We start from the raw sequence: 23,123 nt of genomic DNA, 5'->3' as shown, positions 1-23,123 counted from the left end.
GTAGTTGGCACATAAAAGGAGTGACTGAGGGGACTTTAAATACCAAGGATAAGATGTGTCACCATTAAGAACCCCTAGAACAATTTGGGTAAACCCTAAAGCCACTCTTACCCAAGTGTTTATCTAAACTAAAGCGGGCAATACACTTTCAATAGCGGGTAGCTGAACTCTTGTTTGGCCCACAGCTATTCCTCCTGACCGTGCACCCAATATACATGAATGCTCAGCCGATAGGGAGAAAGCCGCTGCCAGAAGAGGGTAATCTCCTTACAAACAAAAAAATCGGGCAGGTTGAAACCCAATTTTCCCCTACCATTCTTTCGTGGGAGGGTTAGGACACTGTCCGTCACATTAAATGGTCAGGTGGTTCTACTGCAATTCGGTGGAAATACATCTAATGTCTAAGGCCACCATAATCCCTGAAACTGTCTCTTTAGAGGTGTCGTTACTGTGTTTTGGCGACACAACGAGCCTAAACAATTTGCTACGACACAGTTCCACATTGCCAGATGAAAGTTTTTGATTTTCCCAATCTTGCAAAATGAAGGGGGCACAATATAGTTGCTCTCAAATATTCTATTGGCTACTCTAGGGCGCCAAAGTGTAAATGTTGTCCATAATAAAAAAAACATGTCTGTTTTCTTACAAGAATAGTGCCACACCTGTCCATGGGTTGTCTGGTTTTGCAGCACAGGTCAATTTAAGTGAATAGGGCTGAGCTGCAGTACCACAAACAACCTGTGGACAGGTGTGGCGCTGTTTCTGATCCTGGACAAACCCTTAAAACAGTTAAGGTGTTGCAGTTCTACCCAGATTTCCGCCATAAGTGCAATAAAATCCCATTCAATACAGTAAAACATTTGGTAATTTCTTCTGCACCAAAATAGAGGCTGAACTATCACATGTGGTACAATTTTGGACAGAATTCACACATTCTGCAGGCTTTCAGCTGGGTTTTTCGGAGCACAGATTGCATTCCTTCCAACCTCCTCTCCTAGCGCCCTGCCTGGGTAAGTGTCACAGTAGTTCTGGCCTTATTTTCATGAACCAGGAGGCTCAGGTGTTTCTAGTATTTTACAGTCAATTCCTAATTCCCCCTTGATCTTTGTGATATAAGTTGTGAGCTTGAGAAACTCTACCAGGTTCTTTTTGACTGGTTCATGCTTATTTTCGAAAATACGATTCTAGCTTTTAATATTTTCCTTGGGTGGAGGACGTGCGTGAAAGGGAACATAATATTTCTTCTGTAAATATGGCGGAGAAACGTGTTAAGTGTCAAAAAGTTATGGCCTGAAGTTCAACTGTGTATTGAAATATCAGTCGCCAGAGAACCTATTCCAGCCTAGGCTCAGTCTGATTAATGCCGCTCACCAACTTCCAGCTCCTCTAAACAGCGTCCTCAAATTTAAAGGGGCAGTACAGGATTAGAAAAACATGGCTGCTTTGTTCCAAAAGTAGTGGCACAACTCTCCACAGGTTGCATGCGGTATTGCAGCTTCTACCAATTCATTTCAATGGAGCTGAACTTCATTACAACATACAACCCAGGTGTGGCGCTGTTTCTGGAAGAAAGCAGCCATGTTTTTCCAATACTGTACAACCCCTTTAAAAAGGCCAAAACCTGAATATCCCTCATCTTTCGTTCCAGAAGCGGAGATATGAGGAGCTGTTTGGAGGGCTCCCTATACTTTGTGGCTGTGCTGCCCGAGACATGGAGCAAGAGGGTGGTCACCAGTGAAATTAATGGACGCTCACTATTTTCAATGAGCACCATGAAAATATGATCTGCAGAGCCCTGTGACCTCTGCCCCGTCTAACATCTTCGTCATGTTCCCAAATATATATTAAAAAAATCTTCAAAGAGTGGAGGCAAACAATCAGGTGACAAAAAAAACACATTTTCAATAGTGTATTAAAAAAATATTAATTGTGAACAATTTTTTTCCCCATTTTCTCCTAAAGTAATGTAAGAAAAACAAAAAAAACAAATTGGTATCGCCCTGTCCATTAATCCAAACTATTACATTATAACATTAGTTTGGTCATCTAACCTTCCAAATAAAATATAAAAAAAGTGATCAAAAAGTCGTATGTATCCAATATCATATCTATCTATCTCATATCTATATCTCATATCCATCTATCTATCTATCTATCTTATATCTATCTATCTTATATCTATCTATCTTATATCTATCCATCTTATATCTATCCATCTTATATCTATCCATCTTATATCTATCTATCTTATATCTATCTATCTTATATCTATCTATCTTATATCTATCTATCTTATATCTATCTATCTTATATCTATCTATCTTATATCGATCTATCTTATATCGATCTATCTTATATCGATCTATCTTATATCGATCCATCTCTCATATCTATCTATCTCTCATATCTATATTGCATATCTATCTATCTCATATCTATCTATTGTTACGTCCATGGCCGGGGGTCACCGTTCTAACTCACCCCCTGACGATCCCAGCCATGGACATCTCTCTGCTCGGCGTCCTCCTCCTCCTGGCAGACGCCGGCACTCTCTTCCGGGTCCCCGTGCCGTTTCCCGCAGGGCGCGCGCGTGCACGGCCTTAAAGGGCCAGTACGCGTCCAGCTGTCAAAAATCAATCATCAGCCCAAATGGCTGCTGGACTATAAAAAGGGGATCTGCCCACTGGTTCCTTGCCTGAGCGTTATTGTATACCCTAGTTTGTCTTGCTAAAGGTCTCCCAGTGTTTTCTAGTTCCCAGTGTTTCCCGTTCCTGCTGCCTTACCCTGCATCCCATGCTATCGTCACCTGCTGTGAAAGCCAAGTCGTGTCTTCGCGCAGCATCTGCGGCGTCACCTGCTGTGAAAGCCAAGTCGTGTTCCTGCCACTGTCTACATTGCCTCAGGTACCCGTTCAGAACTATAGACATTGTTTTGTACCTTGTTGGTCAGCTGCTACCCCGCTATGCGGTACGGCCCAGTGGGTCCACACCCCGCGCCGTGACATCTATCTATCTCATATCTATCTCTTATCAATTCCATGAAGCTTTATTGGCAGGACCAAATACACATTAGCATTGCCAAAGCAAATAAGAATAAGGGAATGAGGGATAGGGACTGAGGGGTTGAGGATAGGGACACATCTAGGGTCGGGGTACACAAGTCCATGGCATATCATGTCTCTCAGTCTATGGCATGCAGTGACATATTGTGCCGCTGTGCCCACTGTGTTTTCCTCTTCACCCAGCAGGATGTATAGTTTATCTTCCTCTTCCATGGAAATGAAGTCCAGTAAGACATCAGAGTCTCCTGAAGTGAGTGTCCCTCACTGCTGAGTATTTTCAGCAGTGTAGCAGGAAGTGGGACTCATCCTCCACGGCCTCCTGGTCGCACAGTCGGCTCTCCCTGGGCTTGTAGGTTGGTCTGTGGCGCCCGGATTCGATGAGCAGGTTGTGGGCTCACAGTCTGTAGCGGCTCAGGATCTGTCCCTGGGGTTTGCCAGTTTCTCCAGATATGGCGCCAGTTTGTATTCTCGCTGTAGATTCTGGTATATTGTCAGTTTCTGGGATGTTTTTATGTCGTTCCACCAGTCACTGACATACTCCCCTTGACACTTATTTATTATTTACCTGGGACCCCATGGTGTAGCAAGGCTTTAAAGTGATAGGAACTTTGCCTGCTGTTATGTAGGTGGGCCCAGAAGGACAGCGCCCTCTTCTGGATTGTGAGGTGTAGTGGTAGACTGCCCAGTTCGGCTCTATTTGAGGTACTCCGATGGACTTGGAGAAGGTGTTTTCAGAATTCAAGGTGGAATATTTCTGTTGGGCTGGAATCCCACCTTGACCAGTCTGAGTATGTGTCCAGACCCCAGACTTCACTGGCATACAGGAGGATTGGGGAGATGATGGAGTCAAAGATTTTAAGCCAGAGCGTAATTGGTGGTTTGAGGTGGTAGAGTTTTCTTCTGATGACATAGAAGACTTTGCACTCCTTGTCTTTCAGCATCTCAATGGCTTGTTTAAAGCTTCCTGAATGGTTGATTTCTAGGCCCAGGTAGTTGTACCCGTCGGTCGCTGTAAGTGGGCCATTGATGAAGGTCGGGTGCCTGGGGGATTTTGAGTTTCTCCTCTGGAACACCATGATGTTGGTTTTCTTGAATTTTTCCATAATTTGCAGGTAGTCTTGGAGACCTTTCCGGTTGGTGATCGCAGCAGAAGGTCATCTGCATACAACAGAAATATCATGGAGGACGAGACCTGGCGCTGAGGAGGATTCCAGAGCTGTGGCCAGTTCATTGATGTAGATGTTGAAGAGCGTTGGACTGACTTCTCGGCTCTGCTGGAAATCAGCCGTTCTTCTCCCATTCACCTTCACATATCTACAGTGAAGGAAATAAGTATTTGATCCCTTGCTGATTTTGTAAGTTTGCCCACTGTCAAAGACATGAACAGTCTAGAATTTTTAGGCTAGGTTAATTTTACCAGTGAGAGATAGATTATATAGAAAAAAAAACTGAAAATCACATTGTCAAAATAATATATATTTATTTGCATTGTGCACAGAGAAATAAGTATTTGATCCCCTACCAACCATTAAGAGTTCAGCCTCCTCCAGACCAGTTACACGCTCCAAATCAACTTGGTGCCTGCATTAAAGACAGCTGTCTTACATGGTCACCTATATAAAAGACTCCTGTTCACAGACTCAATTAATCAGTCTGACTCTAACCTCTACAACATGGGCAAGACCAAAGAGCTTTCTAAGGATGTCAGGGACAAGATCATAGACCTGCACAAGGCTGGAATGGGCTACAAAACCATAAGTAAGACGCTGGGTGAGAAGGAGACAACTGTTGGTGCAATAGTAAGAAAATGGAAGACATACAAAATGACTGTCAATCGACATCGATGTGGGGCTCCATGCAAAATCTCACCTCGTGGGGTATCCTTGATCCTGAGGAAGGTGAGAGCTCAGCCGAAAACTACACGGGGGGAACTTGTTAATGATCTCAAGGCAGCTGGGACCAGAGTCACCAAGAAAACCATTGGTAACACATTACGCCGTAATGGCTTAAAATCCTGCAGTGCCCGCAAGGTCCCCCTGCTCAAGAAGGCACATGTACAGGCCCGTCTGAAGTTTGCAAATGAACATCTGGATGATTCTGAGAGTGATTGGGAGAAGGTGCTGTGGTCAGATGAGACTAAAATTGAGCTCTTTGGCATTAACTCAACTCGCCGTCTTTGGAGGAAGAGAAATGCTGCCTATGACCCAAAGAACACCGTCCCCACTGTCAAGCATGGAGGTGGAAACATTATGTTTTGGGGGTGTTTCTCTGCTAAGGGCACAGGACTACTTCACCGCATCAATGGGAGAATGGATGGAGCCATGTACCGTCAAATCCTGAGTGACAACCTCCTTCCCTCCACCAGGACATTAAAAATGGCTCGTGGTGGAGTCTTCCAGCACGACAATGACCCGAAACATACAGCCAAGGCAACAAAGGAGTGGCTCAAAAAGCAGCACATTAAGGTCATGGAGTGGCCTAGCCAGTCTCCAGACCTTAATCCCATCGAAAACTTATGGAGAGAACTGAAGATCCGAGTTGCCAAGCGTCAGCCTCGAAATCTTAATGATTTACAGATGATCAGCAAAAGAGGAGTGGGCCAAAATTACATCTAACATGTGTGCAAACCTCATCATCAACTTCAAAAAACGTCTGACTGCTGTGCTTGCCAACAAGGGTTTTGCCACCAAGTATTAAAGGGAATGTGTTGCCAGCAAAACATGTTTTTTTTTTTTTTAGTTAAACAGTTAGTGTATAGGTGATTAAACATTGTTCTAATTGTTTTTGTTTTTTTTCACGAGTCAGGAAATATTATAAATTGGATTCAATTTATAATATTTCCCAGCACTGGTCACTAGATGGAGCCATTCCCAAAATTGCAGCATTGCATGTGGTAAAGCAACCACATTGCTTTATGCTGCAAAATTGGGTAAAAATCCCTCGCTCTAGTGAGCTCTCAGAATCCCCCCCTCCTTTATCCTGGCTAGTGCCGGGAGAAAGGAGGGGTTTGAACGGTCTAACCTCCTACACTGTGTCGCCATTTTTTGAGCTAACACACAGTGTAGTAGGTTTACATACAGTAGTAAACACACACTGAAACACAAACATACATAGAAATCACTTACCTGCTCCAGTCGCCGCAGCTCCCTCCGGTCCATCCGCTCCGTCTGCTGCTGCTGCTCCATGTGCACAAGTCCGGAAGCCGCGACCGGAAGTAGTAATCTTACTGTCCGGCCGCGACTTCCGGTCCACAGGAAAATGGCGCCGGACGGCGCGCATTTCAAATTGAACTGTGTGGGAGCGGCGCATGCGCCGTTCCCACACAGCGGCGTACACGATAGTGGATGGAACGGGCCCCGTTCGCAGTCCCTATGGGACTGGAGCTGCCGTATTCCATGTCTGTATGTGTCGTTAATCGACACATACAGAAATGGAAAAAAAAATGGCAGCCCCCATAGGGAAGAAAAAGTGTAAAAATAAAAAAAAGTAACACACAAACACACAAATTAATCCAAACGTTTTTAATAAAGCACTAACATCTTTAACATATTAAAAAATTTTTTTGGGTGACACTGTTCCTTTAAGTCTTGTTTGCCAAAGGGATCAAATACTTATTTCTCTGTGCACGATGCAAATAAATATATATAATTTTGACAATGTGATTTTCTGTTTTTTTTTTATATAATCTATCTCTCACTGGTAAAATTAACCTAGCCTAAAAATTCTAGACTGTTCATGTCTTTGACAGTGGGCAAACTTACAAAATCAGCAAGGGATCAAATACTTATTTCCTTCACTGTATCTAATATCTCTATCTCATCTCTATCTCATATCTCTCTAATATCTATAGACCCTTTTACACGGGTCAATAAATCGAGCAAACTAGTGTTTATATAAATGCATGTTCCCAAACATTACCCTGTGTAAACAGGGCAACGAATAGCCGATGAACCAGCAAACGCTTTCATCGACTGATCGGCTCATTTATGCGGCCAATAAAATGGTCGCTAGTCAGCAGAACTAGGTGCCGTGATGATGTAAATGTACTATTGTAGCAACGATCACTCGCCACCATAGATTACCGATCGTTACGGTCTCATCGATCGACGCTCATTTTCACACCCATATCGGGACATGTAAATGGACCATATCTCTCTTTTATCTATCTGATACGTATCTATCTCTCCCTAGCGGATTGAGTGTATAATAGATATATATATATATATATATATATGTCTCTAACCAGCATAACTCCTGCTACCAATAAATAATTCAGCTTATTTACATGCACGGTATATGCTATGCATACACAGATTTGCTCATTATGTATAATTCATTCTGCTTTGCCTCAATTCTCCCAGGGAACAAGCCATGAAAAAAGACACAGCGCACAGCTCAGATTCCCAGTGCTTGTAAGCACAGAGCGCTCGCTTGCTCGCTCGCAGGCACACTGGGCGGATTTCCTCTCTCCAGCTATGACATTCCTCTGGAGACTCTGCAGCAATAAACACACACATCCCCACTGGTACACACAGAATATATAATTAGGAGGCGATCCAGGATGTGAACCGCGCAGCCAGAGACGGCTACACTTCAAATATTTCTAGTCTTTCGCTGTTAACCCCTTCGCAGCAGCAAGAAATGAAATATTAGTCATCTCAATTGAATGTGGCGTACAGGCTGAAAGAAGAGGTACCCATCAATAAGAACGAGTATGTAGACAGTTACAGAACGCTTCTACCTATCAAAAACTTTCTAGGCCATGTGTCGCCCAATATTCTGGAGAAAAGCAGATAATGGATTCTGGAAAGTTGGGTCATGGCAGCTCTCAAGGTCATTGTAATTCAACTTTCCTCGGCCTAGTTCACACAGAGTAATTTGCAGCTGATTTTGATGCAAATATAGCACCAAAAAAAAACAAAAAAAAAAAAAAACACCCTAAGGCCAGAATGAGTTGCACCCGTGTGGGTCCCGTTTTCACGGATCCCTCAGTCTTGAGTTTATTGAGGGAACCGTGAAAACAGAAAATAGGACAAGTTTTTATTTTTCAACAGATCCTTCACACAGTTCTTTGAAACAGTCGTATGAACCGCACCATTGAAATACATGCATCAGTGTGACGGCCATTGATTTAAAGGCCGTCACAGGGATGTCTGAATTCGGCCTGAGGGTACGTTCACACAGGGCGGATACACTGAGCAAAGGTACACATCGTATCTGCCCCAGCGGCCGCAGGGAATTCTGGCCAAAAAAACTGCACCAAATTGTGGTGGTTTTTCGTCTGGAATGCCCGCGGAGGAAAAGAAAAAAAACGTGCATACTTACCCTCCGACGTCCTGCAGACCGGCCTAGTATAAGGTTTGGATTATTTCTGAGTTGCGATTTTTTGCGGCGGTATCGCCGCAAAGAGGTCATCCAAGTTCCCCAACCTCTTTTACAGAAAAACTGCTTACCTGCCTAGTCTTGTAGAAGTATAATTTGCCATTCAGGAGTCTGTGAAAGCTGGATAACAACCCATGTGAGAACGGTCCTACTGCTCTGCCTGTACAAATCAGCTGATAGCCACAGGGAAATCTACAGCAGCCAATCCACACCAAATTGTGCCGATTTCGGTGTGGTTTTCCCGGGGGGGCGAATAGCCGGGCGTCCACAAAAAAAAAAAACCCTATACCTATTTCCAGTGAAAACACTTCCCTGCCGGTCTCCGTACACCCGGCCTTAAGCGATGACATGTCATCACGTGAGCCCTGCAGTCAATCACGTCATTTTTTACTTCTTTAAAGAACGATCTAGAATGCCGGATTTTGCTGCAAATCCGCAGCAAAACCCACAATAGAATTTACTTGCAATTTTCTTCCTTCACATGGCGTCCATTTGGAAAAATACACAGCAAATCCATGCATTTTAAGTAGCAGAAATTGACATGCCGCGGATTTAATTTCTGTGCTGGAATCTTCCGTATGAAATTTGTTCAAATCTCATCCACTTTGCTGCTACTGTACTCCACTGCAAATTAGAACGAAAAACTCTGCCAAAAATCCACTAGGTGTGAATGTAGCCCATGTGTCAGATCTACGATTACATGCATGAAACAGGAGGCTCAGGATAGACTTTGCAAAAGGTTCATCTAGACAGGACAGTGTAGAGTCCATAAGAGTCCACAAGGCCTCCCCTGACAGTGCTTGAAAATCCAAAACACGACTTTTCATATTTTTCTTTAATCGATCAGAAATAGATATTGGAAGCAATAATCGTTTTTAGCAAACAGAAAAATGTTCAGTTGTCTACAAAGAATCTGTAAGTAAAGAGCGGCGCTGTTACGAAAGACTCATTGGAGTGCCCCGGCCCCCTTCAATGTTTCCCCAGAAACGGGGGTCCTGGGGGTTGGACATCCACTGATCAAACATTGATGGCCTATCCTAAGTAAAGGTCATTATTGTTTTAAGTTGCGAAAAAAAAACCCTATAAATTCTACGGGTAATACCAACAGCAAAGCGAGATGTTATTTTTCAGATTCAGAGGCTGCGCGGACACTGGTGCAGGACTCGTTTCAGTGCATCAGCGAACTCTCTTGTAACAAGCCATGCACCTGTGTCAATTGGACACGATCAGGATAGGTTTTCAGAACAAAGTTCGCATTCACCGACCATAAGCAGAGATTTTGAAAATGGTAAGGAACTGAAATACAAAGTATATCAGAAAATGATGGAACGTTTCATTATACAATGATTAAGCTTTACACAAGATTGGATAATCCCCAAACAAGTAGACAAGAATACACTTACCCTATACATTTTGTCTGCCCCGATTCTCTAGCTAAAGGGATTCCCCACTTTGAACAATCTCCACCTGTTAAGAGTCTTTTACACCGGCTGATATTCGGCCGGTGCAGCGAGCACCGATCAACGAGACATTGTTGATCGGCGCTCGTTTGGTCGGGTCAATCGGAGCTATGGCTGGGGACGAACGGTTATTACTCCAATGGCTCGTCCCCATCCATTATCATCATGTTGGCAGTGTGTCTCCCTGTTTACACAGGTAAATGTGCTACAGACAACGATAATATTTTACTATCTTGAAAAGAAACGACCAGCAGATGATCGAGTGTTTGCTCGTTCATCTGCTGATCGTTCCCCTGTTTACATAAGGAAACTATCGGTAACGAGCGTTCTACGAACGCTTGTCTGCACGATAATCTGCCAGTGTAAAACCCCCTTTAGAAGGGTCTCTTGACAATAGGTTGATCAAAAAGTATCCCTCTGCTGGGAACCCCAGTGATCGGCTGTAATCTGTGGGGAATCTGTCTGTAATTGTTCAATTTCCCTGCAGTGCCACTTCAGGAGAAATTAAGCATTACACAGTGCCTATAAATATCAATGTGTTTCGTGTGTAATGCAGGATAGGACAGGTCGTCCATAGCGAGAGACGCTCTTTGTAACCGCTCTCCACTCTGGCAAAGAGGAGGATCCTGAACAAAAGACCCCCCCTCTAATAACTCAGAATTCACTAATAGGGGGTATGAAACAAGGTTTTTGAAAGTGGACAACCCCTTTGAAAGCAACAGCGACAGATATTGACATGACTGCAATCACGTACGTCTTCGCCTCTGGACCCCGATATGACTAATGCTACCATTTTAGCTTTTGATATAAATGTGACACTACGGGCACTTGTCTAAATGTGGCAGCGATCTGTCAGCCTACACACGTTCACCCTGAATGACAACGAGCCTTGTCATGTGACACATTTTATCATAACTCCCCAGCAGACAACCGTCACCACGTATTCCTCCCACGCGTGTGCGTGGGCTGCAGACCTAGAAACGATTGATGTAGAAGCCAACACTCGGCTTAGCATTGAAATAGAAAAAAAAAGTGCTGAAAGCTTTAGAGCGCATCTGTCGGCGGAGAGCATTATTTATGACTGAATTGTGGACTTGTTTAGCGAGATGAACGGCTGCTATTTACATTGAAATGACTTTGTTGTCTTCCCTCCAGTGTTCAATCCCTTTTGTGATTGTCAGTAATAGGTCAAGTGCGATGTGTACGTGATTTCTTTATTTGTTCGCTGCACAATGTGAAATGACATTTGCCCGGGACCTTCCAGCACTTGAAATTATAAAAACAGGCTGGAGCATTCTGTCGACAGGCTCCCTTTAAACCTACCTAATAAAGCATTTGGAGGTAATATATACGGAAAAGGGCCCATCCATCAGGACCCACTCCCTAAAACAGATAGCCCACCCCTGCAGAATATATGGACATTTAAAAAGGGGCATTTGAGTTTCAGCAAATAAATGTTATTCTGTGTATAATGAATACAATTTATACAATTTTACAATATACACTTTATATCAATTCCTCAAAGTTTTCAAGATCTCTGCTTGCGGTCATTCAATAGAAACCTTTATGGGAGATGAAAATCAGCCCTGACATGAGATAGACAGGAGGTGCTCAGTTCGTTACAAGACACAGCTCTGATACGCATACTGTAACTAAGGCCCCATGCACACGACCGTAAATTCGGACCCCATTCTGTTCTATTGACCGCGGACACCTTTCCGTATGGCTACGGATGGGTGTCCGTGCCATAGAACGGTGCCGGGAATTATGGAGCATGCCCATTTTTTCGTGTTTTACAGGCTGTGTTCCCATACTTTGTATGGGAGCATGGTCCAAAAATGCTGGCGGCCATCGGCAACCGCGATTACGGGCACAGCCGTGTGCATGGGGCATAAGGGCCCCATGAACACGACCGTGTTTTTCATCCGTAATTTTACGGACGCATTTATTTCTATGGGCTATGAACACCTATGAGATATGTACACCTTTCCGTATTTTTACGGATGAGTGTCTGTGCCATAGAAATGATAGAACAGGTCCTTTTTTTGTCCGTAATTACAGCACGGACTCCCCATAGAAGACTATGGGCGCTTTTGTAATTACGGACGGCTACGGATGTCTATAGACCCTAGATTCCTCCGTTTTTTTTGTGGATCCGTAAATACAGATGCATTACGGACCATATTTACGGAGATCCTTCCATTTATACGGATGATTTACGGACTACGGATCCGTATTTACGGATGGATGAAAAATACGGTCGTGTGCATGGGCCTAACCATGCACCTGTGTGATCAGCACATGACGAGGACAGATTGTACTCCCTGGAAGTAAACAATGAAGATTGCTAATAAAAAACAGCAAGCAGAGATCTTGTATACTGGAAAATTTTATAACTACTTATTATCCGCCCTCTAACGGACATTAACAAAGCATTTGAAATCGGCGCCGAACGGTGCAGTTTTCTGCCGTGTCACAGCTGCTCCGATCTTAGTGTATATTTGCCTCTGATCACAATTTTAGTTTACATGTAGAATAATCTGTACATTCTACATAAAAAAGGTCACTTTGTAAATACATTACCCATCTTGTACCGATCCGGAGTTACAGGCTGTATTACGCTCCAGAGCTGTATTTAAAATTCTGCAGGCTACAAAGCTCCCAGCACTCCTTACTTCTTCAGTGCCTGCAGAGAGCTTACTCCAGTTGCCCCCGCATACCAGAAGCTCAGCTAAGCTGGTAGGGTGGCGTCTTTCGAAAGGTTTTCGGACTGCTTCAAAGAGGAGCAATGCATCCACTTCAATTTGCAGCAAGTTTCCCTACCTCCTTTCCTGTTTTTCAATCCCACACACTCCGCTCACCCCAGCGGTAAAAGTAAATCGCGTAGGAGTTGGCTGTAGTAGAGATCAGCCTCCTCCATCTGCTAAATCACCCATAAACTACAAACAGTACCATGAATTTTCTTGGGTGCTTTTGTGAACAGTGGCATTTTGTCTGCTTGCGTCCTGTAATATAATGATCAGGAGGGCGGTGGGTAGGGTGTGGGGGTGTTCGGATGATCCATTTTAGGATGACCTTTCATAGATGAGAACCTTATAGGGAACTGTAATGGCTCTCTACGGTTGTTGTCACCAGTGAACTTCTGGTCAATATATAAGCCCTCAACAGCATCTTCCTGGTAAGTCTTCATTTTTGAGGGGAAAGTCTTAAATATTATAGTACATGCTGCCCGGAGCCGTAACAGAATTACAAACATAGCAGAGTTGAATTTGTTATTATACTAAGCTGATGGATGTCACCTCTCCTTTAATCTCCTCTCTTCTTATAAAACACATTTGAAGACTTACCTGCAGCATGTTAAGCAGGAAACTCCGGAAATTGGTTCCTTCTACCATGAACAGAGCCATTTTGTCGCAGAGTTTAGCGGCGGTGTGCGCAAAGCTTCTGTCCGTCACGGCTTTCTGATAAATAGTCTTTACAATCTCCCCTAACATCTCCTCAGAGTTGGCAGAGTTCTGGGCTTCCTCCATGAACGTAGTGAGCTTGAAGTCCACGTCACTGCTGTTGTTTCGCATACTGTTTAATATTTCTATAAGTTTGTCCATTTTGGTCCTTTGAGGATTCGTGGACTCCACTGCGTATTCTTCCTACCGGTGATCAAATAAAATAAATGAGTAACAATTTCAAGACATTCGATAAAATTATTAAAAAGGGACAACAAAGCCGGCCAAATACAAAATAACAGTCTGCTTGTTCGGCCAAAAGCAATTTTTTGTATGATATTATACATTAAAGATAATAAGAACACAGTATGCAGTAAGCTCCCCCTAGTGGCAGCTGCTGGCAGCCAAAACCAACACAGAGGATTTGGAGCTCTGTATCAGAAAACCACCACTCTGACCGCTAAAAACAATAAATACATATATATAGAAATTATATCAGCACAGAATTTTGGACCTAAAAACTACATGATGATAAACGGCAGAGATTCATCTTAGGTATAAAAAGTATGAGGAGGGGGGAATGGACTTGTCAATCTGCTACATTTTCTGCAAGTTCTAGAGCAGTCTTGAAGGAAACTGTCCAACATAACAAAAGGTCCAACTCCTTGTTGCACTGGGGCACAGTCATGAGGAACAGAAAAGGACGGAACCCCAAACTGTTCCCACAAAGTTGGAAGCTACAATTGTCCAAAATGTCCTGTGTGCGGAGCATTAAGATTTCCCTTCACTGGAACTAAGAGGCCTAGACCAATACCTGAAAAACAACACCATAGCATTACCCCTCCTCTACCAAACTTTATAGTTGGCACAATGCAGTCAGGCAGGTAACGTTCTCCTGGCACTCACCAAACCCAGACTCGTCCATCAGACTGGCAGATAGAGAAGCGAGATTCATCACTCCACAGAACACATTTCCACTGCTCCAGAGTCCAGTGGCGGCGGCTTTACACCACTCCATCCGATGCTTGGCATTGCGATATAATACATGCAGCTGCCCGGTCATGGAAACCCATGCCATGAAACTCCTGGGCACAGTTTTTGTGCTAATATTAATACCAGAGGAGGTTTAGAACTTTGCAGTTAGAGTCAGCAGTGTTGGCAACTTTTATGAACTATGCACCTCAGCACTCGGCGCTCTTGCTCTGTAACTTTACGTGGTCTGCACTACGTGGCTGTGATTACTAAACATTTCCACTTTGTAATAATATCACTCACAGTTGATGGTGGAATATCTAGGAGGGAAGGAATTTCATGAACAAACTTGTTATTACAGTTGAGGTCCTATTACAGGACCACGCTGGAATTCAGTGATCTCTTTACAACGACCCATTCGATCACAAATGTTTGTAAAGACCACTGTATGGCTAGTGCTGGATTTCTACACCTGTGGTGATGGGACTGAATGAAACGCCTAAATTCAATGATTAAGCGGTGTGTCCCAATACTTTTGACCATATAGTGTACATTTCATTAAAAAAAAAAAAAAGCTAGAAAGTTTACATACCCAGGTCAAGTAACATCAATGTCCATTTTGTCCTTGCCATGCCTTTTGCCCAATACAATTAGCTTGAATAAACAAGAGCGCTTATTAAAACAAGGGCTAAAAAATTAAAACCTCTAATAGTTTTAGGGAGCGCATCTGGCACCTTAATGTGCAGCTTTCTCTGCTCCTAAATTGGATTATAGATAATGGTTGGCGACTTTTCAGAAGAGCGAAAATAAGATTAAAAAATACAGATGTTGCTGGCAGCCTGGCAAATGACGAGAGTAACAACGAAACATAAATCACACCTCCGATGAACTGATGGTACATTTTAAGTGGTCTGATATAAATTCTGCAAAAAATGGGTTAAAACTTCCCATCAAAATTCACTGTGGAATCTCCGCACATCTTGAACTAGGCATAACACAAAGTTCTGTCAGCAACATTCAATTAAATTGAGTCGCCACCTATTAGTGCCATGTTATTTTTAGGTCCATAACTCTGTGCTGATCAATTTCTTAGTATATATCTTTAAAGAAATTGGAATGTTTTTCTGATACAGAGCTCCACATCCCCTGCATAAATATAGATTTAGAGGGTAACCTTTTGTTACCTTTTTCCCCATAAAGCAATAGTACACATGGCGATAAGAAACTGTGTAATATATCTTTTTACAGGACAATTATTCTCTCTCTAGAGGTAAGAGATATTGTTACAACTGCTGCCCATAGTAGCTTATGTAGAGGGGAGGGGGAGCAGCTGCAGAGGGAGAGACTATAATGCAGTATTGGGATGAGTCAGAAAAAAAATCTACTAGAAGCAGCAGCATGGAGGGCATTATACAGAAGGAGCAGTGTAGCTGTAAATACACCACTAGGGTGAAATAGAACACTTACTAGGAGCTGCAGCATTACTGCATTTCTCGCTCAGTGCCTCCACCCAGCAGCGCTCTTCTTCTCTCCCCCCCTTCCTTCTCCATGGACTTCTATGGGCAAAAGCTGTAACCTGATCTCTCAGTGAGTTAATAATCAGTCTTCATCTTATATTTGACTAAAAACTGATTTTTATCATTGATCAGTGCAGGAGGCTGGGGGAGGAGGAGGAGGAGGAGGAGGAGAGGAGTCTAAGTGGAGAAAGAGGTATTTTCTGTAATAAGATATATTACAGAGTTTATCACAACGTCTACTATTAATTTATGAGGGAAAAAATTGCAACGACAGTTACACTTAAAAATATATCATGTGGTCTGCCTACAGCCAATACTAGGGGAAGTTAGAGGCTTACTGCATTCCCATGTTACTTTTAAGCTCCCTCTAATGGCGGTTGCAGGCAGCTGGAATATGATTATGCAGGTGATTTGGAGCTCTGTATCACAAAACCACTTCAATCCCTATAAGATATATTAGGAAATAAATAATACCAGAATTTTGAACCGATTTAGAAAAAAAGGTATTTGGGGATGGATATTCACTTTTATTGGCCCACATGTGTAGCCAGTGCTGCCCTCTGCTGGACAGCACATCAGATTGAAAAGCAATTTTAAATTCAAGGTCAATGACTGTCGCTCTCACTGTCCCATTGTTGTTGGTTTTGTTTCGTCTGTTTTCAGATGACATGGAGCGAAACCTGTAGACATTTCCCGCATATTGGTGGCAGCAGCTTAAGTGTGCTGATTTTTTTTATTTTTATATTTAATGTATGTACATCAGTGTTTTTGTTCTCCTCTCCATATTTACACCATTGATCAATGTCACGGCGGTCACATAACAGGATGTTTTCTATACATGTACGTGGTCTATCAGGAAAACACAGAGCCTGAGATCTAACCGGTCAATGTAATACCGTCTATAATGACTGCTCAGTCTAGACCTAGAGCACAGGGGGTAGGGGACTATTAAAAATGAAGGGCACGGGGCAGGGGCCTTATTCGGCCAGAATTACTTCTGTACAAAAGGATATAAAACAACTTCTATCAGATTTGGAAGCCAATCTTCAAGTAAGCTTGGCTGAGCGGTGTCCGTAACTCCCGTTGACGGGAATGGAGAGAGCCGCAGACATGCCGAATGAGACAGCCGGCATCGTTCTCCCCACATGTGGGGGCCTCAGTGCTGGATATGCCATAAAGGTCTTTGGTTGGAAAAGCCATTTAAATATCTTCTGAAATATCCAATGCCTCCACTCAGGGTCCATGAGCGGATACTCCCACCAAACATTAGAACAAGATTACCACAATGATGGGTACAGTAGATGCGTGCTGTTCTGATCGGACTAAGATATTAGATATCAGTGGGGGTCTCGGCTCAGTGATCATCTTCGGACAGCCTTAGGGTATGTTCACACGGCAAACAAAAAATGGCCGTAAAATACGGAGCGGTTTTCAAGGGAAAACAGCCCCTGATTTTCGGCCATTTTTTTAAATGCATCAAGCGTTTATTGATGCGTTTTTACGACCGTTTATGGAGCTGTTTTTCTATTGGGACAATGAAAAACTGCTCCAAAAACGGCTCATGAAGTGACAAGTACTTCTTTTTTACGGGGTAGTTTTATTACGCGCCGTTTTTACAAACGGTCGCGTAAAAAAAAGCCGCGTGGGAACGAAAGGCAGTTTTTCCCATTGAAATCAATGAGCAGATGTTTGGTGGCGTTCAGCAGTTTTTCGGGACTTTTACGGCCCGAAAAATGGCTGAAAATAAGTCGTGTGAACATACCCTTAGTGGCAATGAATATTCACTTAAAGAAACAGTCTGTATACAGTGTGCTACGCTTGGTGCACAGCCTGAGGGGGCGGTGCCTGATATAGGGATTCTGTGTGTCATGCACCGCCCTCTCAGTCTCTGCACTAAGACTTTTACAGTGTAGAAGATTTCTCTGGAGAGTTCCTTTAGGCTCAGTTCACACGTTGCGTAAATACTGCAGATTTTTTTCGCAACGGAAATTGTTGCGGAAACTCCGCAGCAAATACAATAGCAGCAAAGTGGATGAGATAAAACAAATCTCATCCACGAGCTGCGTAAATACTGAGCGGAGAAAACGCTCAGAAATTGACCCATGGTGCGGAATTTTATTCTTCAGCGTGTCAATTGTATTTGCGTAAACAATGCTTATCTGTTGCGGGATTTCCCCATTGAATTCAATGGGGAGGTAAAACCCGCAACAAATAGCAGTTGTTGCGTGTTTTGCGGCATGTTCGCAACGATTCTGCCACAAAAAACGCAACACAGGAAAATAATAAATCTTATGCTTACCCAGAAGACTGTTTCTTCGTCTAGGCCAGCCTCCTGGGATGACGTCTCATCCCATGTGACCGCTACAGCCAATCACATGCTGTAGCGGAGGTCACATTGGATGAAACGCCATCCCAGGAGGCAGGCCTGCTAGAAGGCCTGCAGCAGTTTTCCGCAGCGGACATTCCGGGCAAAAAACGGCACCACAGTTTGGTGCGCCTTTTCGCCCAGAACACCACGCGTATCCGCCCCGTGTGAATATGTCCCAATACTGCTCCTATGTACAAGAATATAACTACTGTAAAACTGCTCCCTATGTAAAAGAATTCAGTACGGTGCGGTTTCTCGCCCAGAATTCCCTACGGCGCACAGGGCGGATACGCTGCACGCTTTTACGTGCGTGCATCGCATTCGCTCCATCACAAAAGAGTATAAATCTTTGTAATACATTGAGATTCATGTAAATTGGGTTGTCTCAAGACAACCCCTGTTCATACAAGCCAAAGCACTCTCCCCCCATCCCTCGTCACTAACCTAAGATCAGACCTGTCTCTGGCTGTAGGGCAACTGGATTCAACAAGAGCCCTCGCTTAGTGCTTGCAACGTCTGCAATAGGAGACTATAGACACTTAACTCCGCCCTGCTAGACAAAGCCCAGACGTAAATTAGCAAATTGACACCTCTGTCCCCTGCAAGAATCCTTCAAGACTGTCTATTAAGCCTAGTACACACATTTTTTTGGCGCGGAAACTGCGTCAGAAACGGTGTCAAAAAACGACCGAAAACGCTCGTGGGAGATAGAAACCTCATGCCTTTTCTTCAGGCGTTTCCGTCTCTGATCTCCAATTGACATCAACGGGAGGCAAAGAAAGCGGTTTTCGCAAACTTTTTTTGCCCGAGGCCGAAAAACACCAAAAAAAACGCAGCAAAGTGTGCAAAAAAACTCTGCGTGAACAGGGCCTTCGAAGCTGCAGAAAATTCTGCAGACTGACAAGGTTTTCTTTTGTTTACACTTAGAATTCACTTCTAGGTTTAGTGTTCTTTTAAACTAGAATATTTTTATACAAACTTTATTTTTGTAGCTTTTTCCCTTTAGATCATCTAATCCACAATATTTGATAATCCGGTACATATTAGTCCACACGGATGCCGGAATAAAGGAATTTTTCAGTATATCTTTATTACCAAAATGCCTTTGTTTTTTGCACGTGCTGGTCTGTGGGAGATGTAGTGTTTATACCGGACCAATGCACTGTATATCATACAACATAATGAACCGGATTGCAGTAAACTGTTAAAGGGGTATTCCTATCACAGGAGGACACATCACTAGGACATGCAATCACTTTCTGATCCTGAAGCACTTGTGGTCACTTCACTGTTTTTTCCTGCATAGCAGCACATCCAGCAATCTGCCGCCGGGGGGCAGGAGTGCTGTGACCCATTTCGATCTCAGGATCTAGCGATATGGCATCACTTTCTATGATGGGAAAAACCATTTGAGGATTTATCCATCAACTCCATGTTGACTGATTCTAAGCAGCCAGCAGAATTCTGAATGCAGCTCTGACTAGAGTAGAAGACATGTGGTAAACTTTTATGTATATGGCATATTTATGTTGAAAGTGGAGCCCTGGATCTTTATCCATTAGTCATGTACTGTATGCCAGTGCAGTATGTCCTTACTTCTCAAATATTACCCCAGGCAGCATTTCTTATGGCAGGCTCTTACCTTCTCTTTGAGCCGTCTTCGCAGCCGGTCTTTGGAAGATTGGAGAAGGTTTATTTTAGGCTTCTCCCGATCCCTGCTCTGAATACTGTCCTTACGTTTAGCTTCGGATTCGTTGCTGACGGTCTGCGGGGCTGGTCTCTCGGTTGTCTCTGTGTTGCATGGACTTTCTATGGGGATATGGACTGTGCAAACAGAAGCGTCCTCAATCTTCAGGCTCTCCGTGTCTTTGGCATGTTTCTGCTGGTCTTTTTCACTTGGCGAGTGCTTCTGGTTGTGGTGCCATCGGCGGTTTTGGCTATAGCCATGGTGACCCTGCTTGCCTGAGGAATGCGGTGTTTGGCATCCTTGGTACTGTTTCTGGTGCTCCCTGGTGTTGTGTTTGGCAGGAACCGGTTGGTGCTCGTTGTGTTGTGTTTGTGGTTGCGGCTTATTCCCTCCTTGTGATTTCTGTTGTTTCCTAGAAAGAAGACGACAACTAGTTAATGCAACATGGATGACATTGGCTGCGGACAATTTGGGTGAGATTTAGGCTCGGTTCACATGTTCGTTAAATTTAAATTTTTTGCTGTAATCATGGAAAATTGTTTGACCAAAACTTTTTCGTTTTGACAGCGATGTGTGAACACAGCTCAAAGCTATGTTCGCCCGTAACGTAATTGCTGTGACTTTTCCATCCAGATTTGCGGGCGATCCGCAGATTATTAATACAGAAGCAGAAAAGTGGTTCAGATTTATCAAATCTTATCAACATGCAGCTGTAAATTTCCCGGCATGAATGGATTTTTTTTTTTTTTTACAGGTTGCCTATTTATTGCAGATTTTCGCCATTGAGATAATTGGGGGTGTAAAAATCTGTTACAAATGGCAAGTGTGTTTGTTTTTTTTGCGGTGACATAGCTGCATTTCCACAGCAAAAATCACCACTGGAAGAAAAAAAAAAAAATACAGCCTTTTTTTTTCACATAAAAATATGTGTCCCTGATCCCCGATGTTGTGCCGGCCTCCTAGTAAGACGTTTTGTTCCATGTGACCGCTGCAGCGTCACATGGAACAAGACGTTATCCTAGGAGGCAGAATCAACAGAGTCCAGTCTAGAGAGCAGGGGCAGCAAATCCGGCCAAAAATCTGCACCAAAGTCAAACACTATTTGCTGCAGACTTTCTGCTGGAATTCCCTGCAGAATCTGGGTTGGGTTTGCTGCTGTAAATCCGACCCGTTTGAACATACCCTTATAAGAACAGCGGAAGAAACCATGGTGAAACAAAGGTCTGCATAGGAGCTGTAGAAACCAAAATGCTAGAATATTTAGATCAAGAACCATGTGCAAAATAGTTTTTTTTTTTTTTTAAGGGAAAAAAAAAAATAATTACTAGCAAAAGTGTACATATTCTGCAGCCACCACACGGGGAACTTTCTTAAAATTCTTAAAAGATTTAGTTAGAGCGCATGCATTAAAAATACATCCCAAGTGATCTCTTCCTGGTGGCAACTACAGACAGCCAGACGTAGATCAGGTAAAGGCCCTTTTACACGAGCCAATTATCGGGCAAACGCTAGTTCATCGGCTGATCACATCCTTCATACAGCGGAAAATATTATCGTTGTCTGCAGCACATCTCCCTGTGTAAACATAGAGATACACAGAAAGACATATTTCTGCGAAGAAACTTTTTTTTTTTTTTTAAACGTTACTTTAAAATGCATATTGAGTTTATATATTTCTATTGTTGGTGCAACCCCTTTAAATATTTACCAAAATCAAACAAACAAATGGCCGATCATTTTCTTTTAAATATTAATATATACAAATGAACAATCGTAAAAGGAGGAGTTTTCAAAATGGTTTATAAATGGACATCGCTTTCTTTTAATGTAAAAATAAAAACCCTGGCCTAATGGGTAAATTAAGGACTATAGGTTTAGAAAATATAGTTTGTAATTGGATTGAGAATTGGCTCAAGGACCGTATCCAGAGAGTTGTGGTCAATGATTCCTACTCTGAATGGTCACCGGTTATAAGTGGTGTATCCCAGGGTTCAGTGCTGGGACCCCTATTATTCAACTTATTTATTAATGATATAGAGGATGGGATTAATAGCACTATTTCTATTTTTGCAGATGACACCAAGCTATGTAATATAGTTCAGACTATGGAAGATATTCATGAATTACAGGCAGATTTAAACAAACTAAGTGTTTGGGCGTCCACTTGGCAGATGAAGTTTAATGTAGATAAATGTAAAGTTATGCATCTGGGTACGAAAAACCTGCATGCATCATATGTCCTAGGGGGAGCTACACTGGCGGATTCACTAGTTGAGAAGGATCTGGGTGTACTTGTAAATCATAAACTCAATAACAGCATGCAGTGTCAATCAGCTGCTTCAAAGGCCAGCAGGATATTGTCGTGTATTAAAAGAGGCATGGACTCGTGGGACAGGGATGTAATATTGCCACTTTACAAAGCATTAGTGAGGCCTCATCTAGAATATGCAGTTCAGTTCTGGGCTCCAGTTCATAGAAAGGATGCCCTGGAGTTGGAAAAAATACAAAGAAGAGCAACGAAGCTAATTAGGGGCATGGAGAATTTAAGTTATGAGGAAAGATTGAAAGAATTAAACCTATTTAGCCTTGAAAAAAGACGACTAAGGGGGGGGACATTATTAACTTATATAAATATATTAATGGCACATACAAAAAATATGGTGAAATCCTGTTCCTTGTAAAACCCCCTCAAAAAACAAGGGGGCACTCCCTCCGTCTGGAAAAAAGTTCAAGCTGCAGAGGCGACAAGCCTTCTTTACAGTGAGAACGGTGAATTTATGGAATAGTCACCGCAGGAGCTGGTCGCAGCAGGGACAGTAGATGGCTTTAAAAAAGGGTTAGATAATTTCCTAGAACAAAAAAATATTAGCTCCTATGTGTAGAAATTTTTCCTTCCCTTTTCCCTTCCCTTGGTTGAACTTGATGGACATGTGTCTTTTTTCAGCCGTACTAACTATGTAATATACTATGTATGTAATAGTGGGGTCGCTATTATTTTATATTATATAATTTTAACAATAATAATAATAATAATAATAATAATAATAATAATAATAATAATAATGGCACCCGACCTGGAACAAGAAGCTTTGAAACTTTCAGGCACTGAAGATGGCCACAGACCTGAGAATTTCATCTCTTTCCTTATTGAGACAGTCGTTGAAAAAGCATATATGCCAACATTTTCCATGGGGAACACAGAGTTTCCACGATCAGGTCTCCATCGTAAATTT

General features: G+C 42.8%; 1 protein-coding gene across 2 annotated transcripts in view; it reads right to left on the bottom strand.

Moving 5' to 3' along the window:
• The window catches only part of CTIF (cap binding complex dependent translation initiation factor), a 221,801-nt gene that overhangs the window by 52,342 nt on the left and 146,336 nt on the right, over nucleotides 1-23,123 (bottom strand). For both annotated transcript variants that reach the window (XM_075840870.1, XM_075840878.1), the window contains exons 9-10: nucleotides 19,846-20,302; nucleotides 13,251-13,550 (exon numbers count right to left, since the gene is read on the bottom strand). In XM_075840870.1, the coding sequence (XP_075696985.1) occupies nucleotides 13,251-13,550; nucleotides 19,846-20,302 (757 nt within the window). The remainder of the gene's footprint in view (nucleotides 1-13,250; nucleotides 13,551-19,845; nucleotides 20,303-23,123) is intronic.

Source organism: Rhinoderma darwinii, chromosome 1, assembly GCF_050947455.1.
Source record: "Rhinoderma darwinii isolate aRhiDar2 chromosome 1, aRhiDar2.hap1, whole genome shotgun sequence".
NCBI lineage: Eukaryota > Metazoa > Chordata > Amphibia > Anura > Rhinodermatidae > Rhinoderma > Rhinoderma darwinii.
This window is presented reverse-complemented; position numbering and strand designations above follow the sequence as displayed.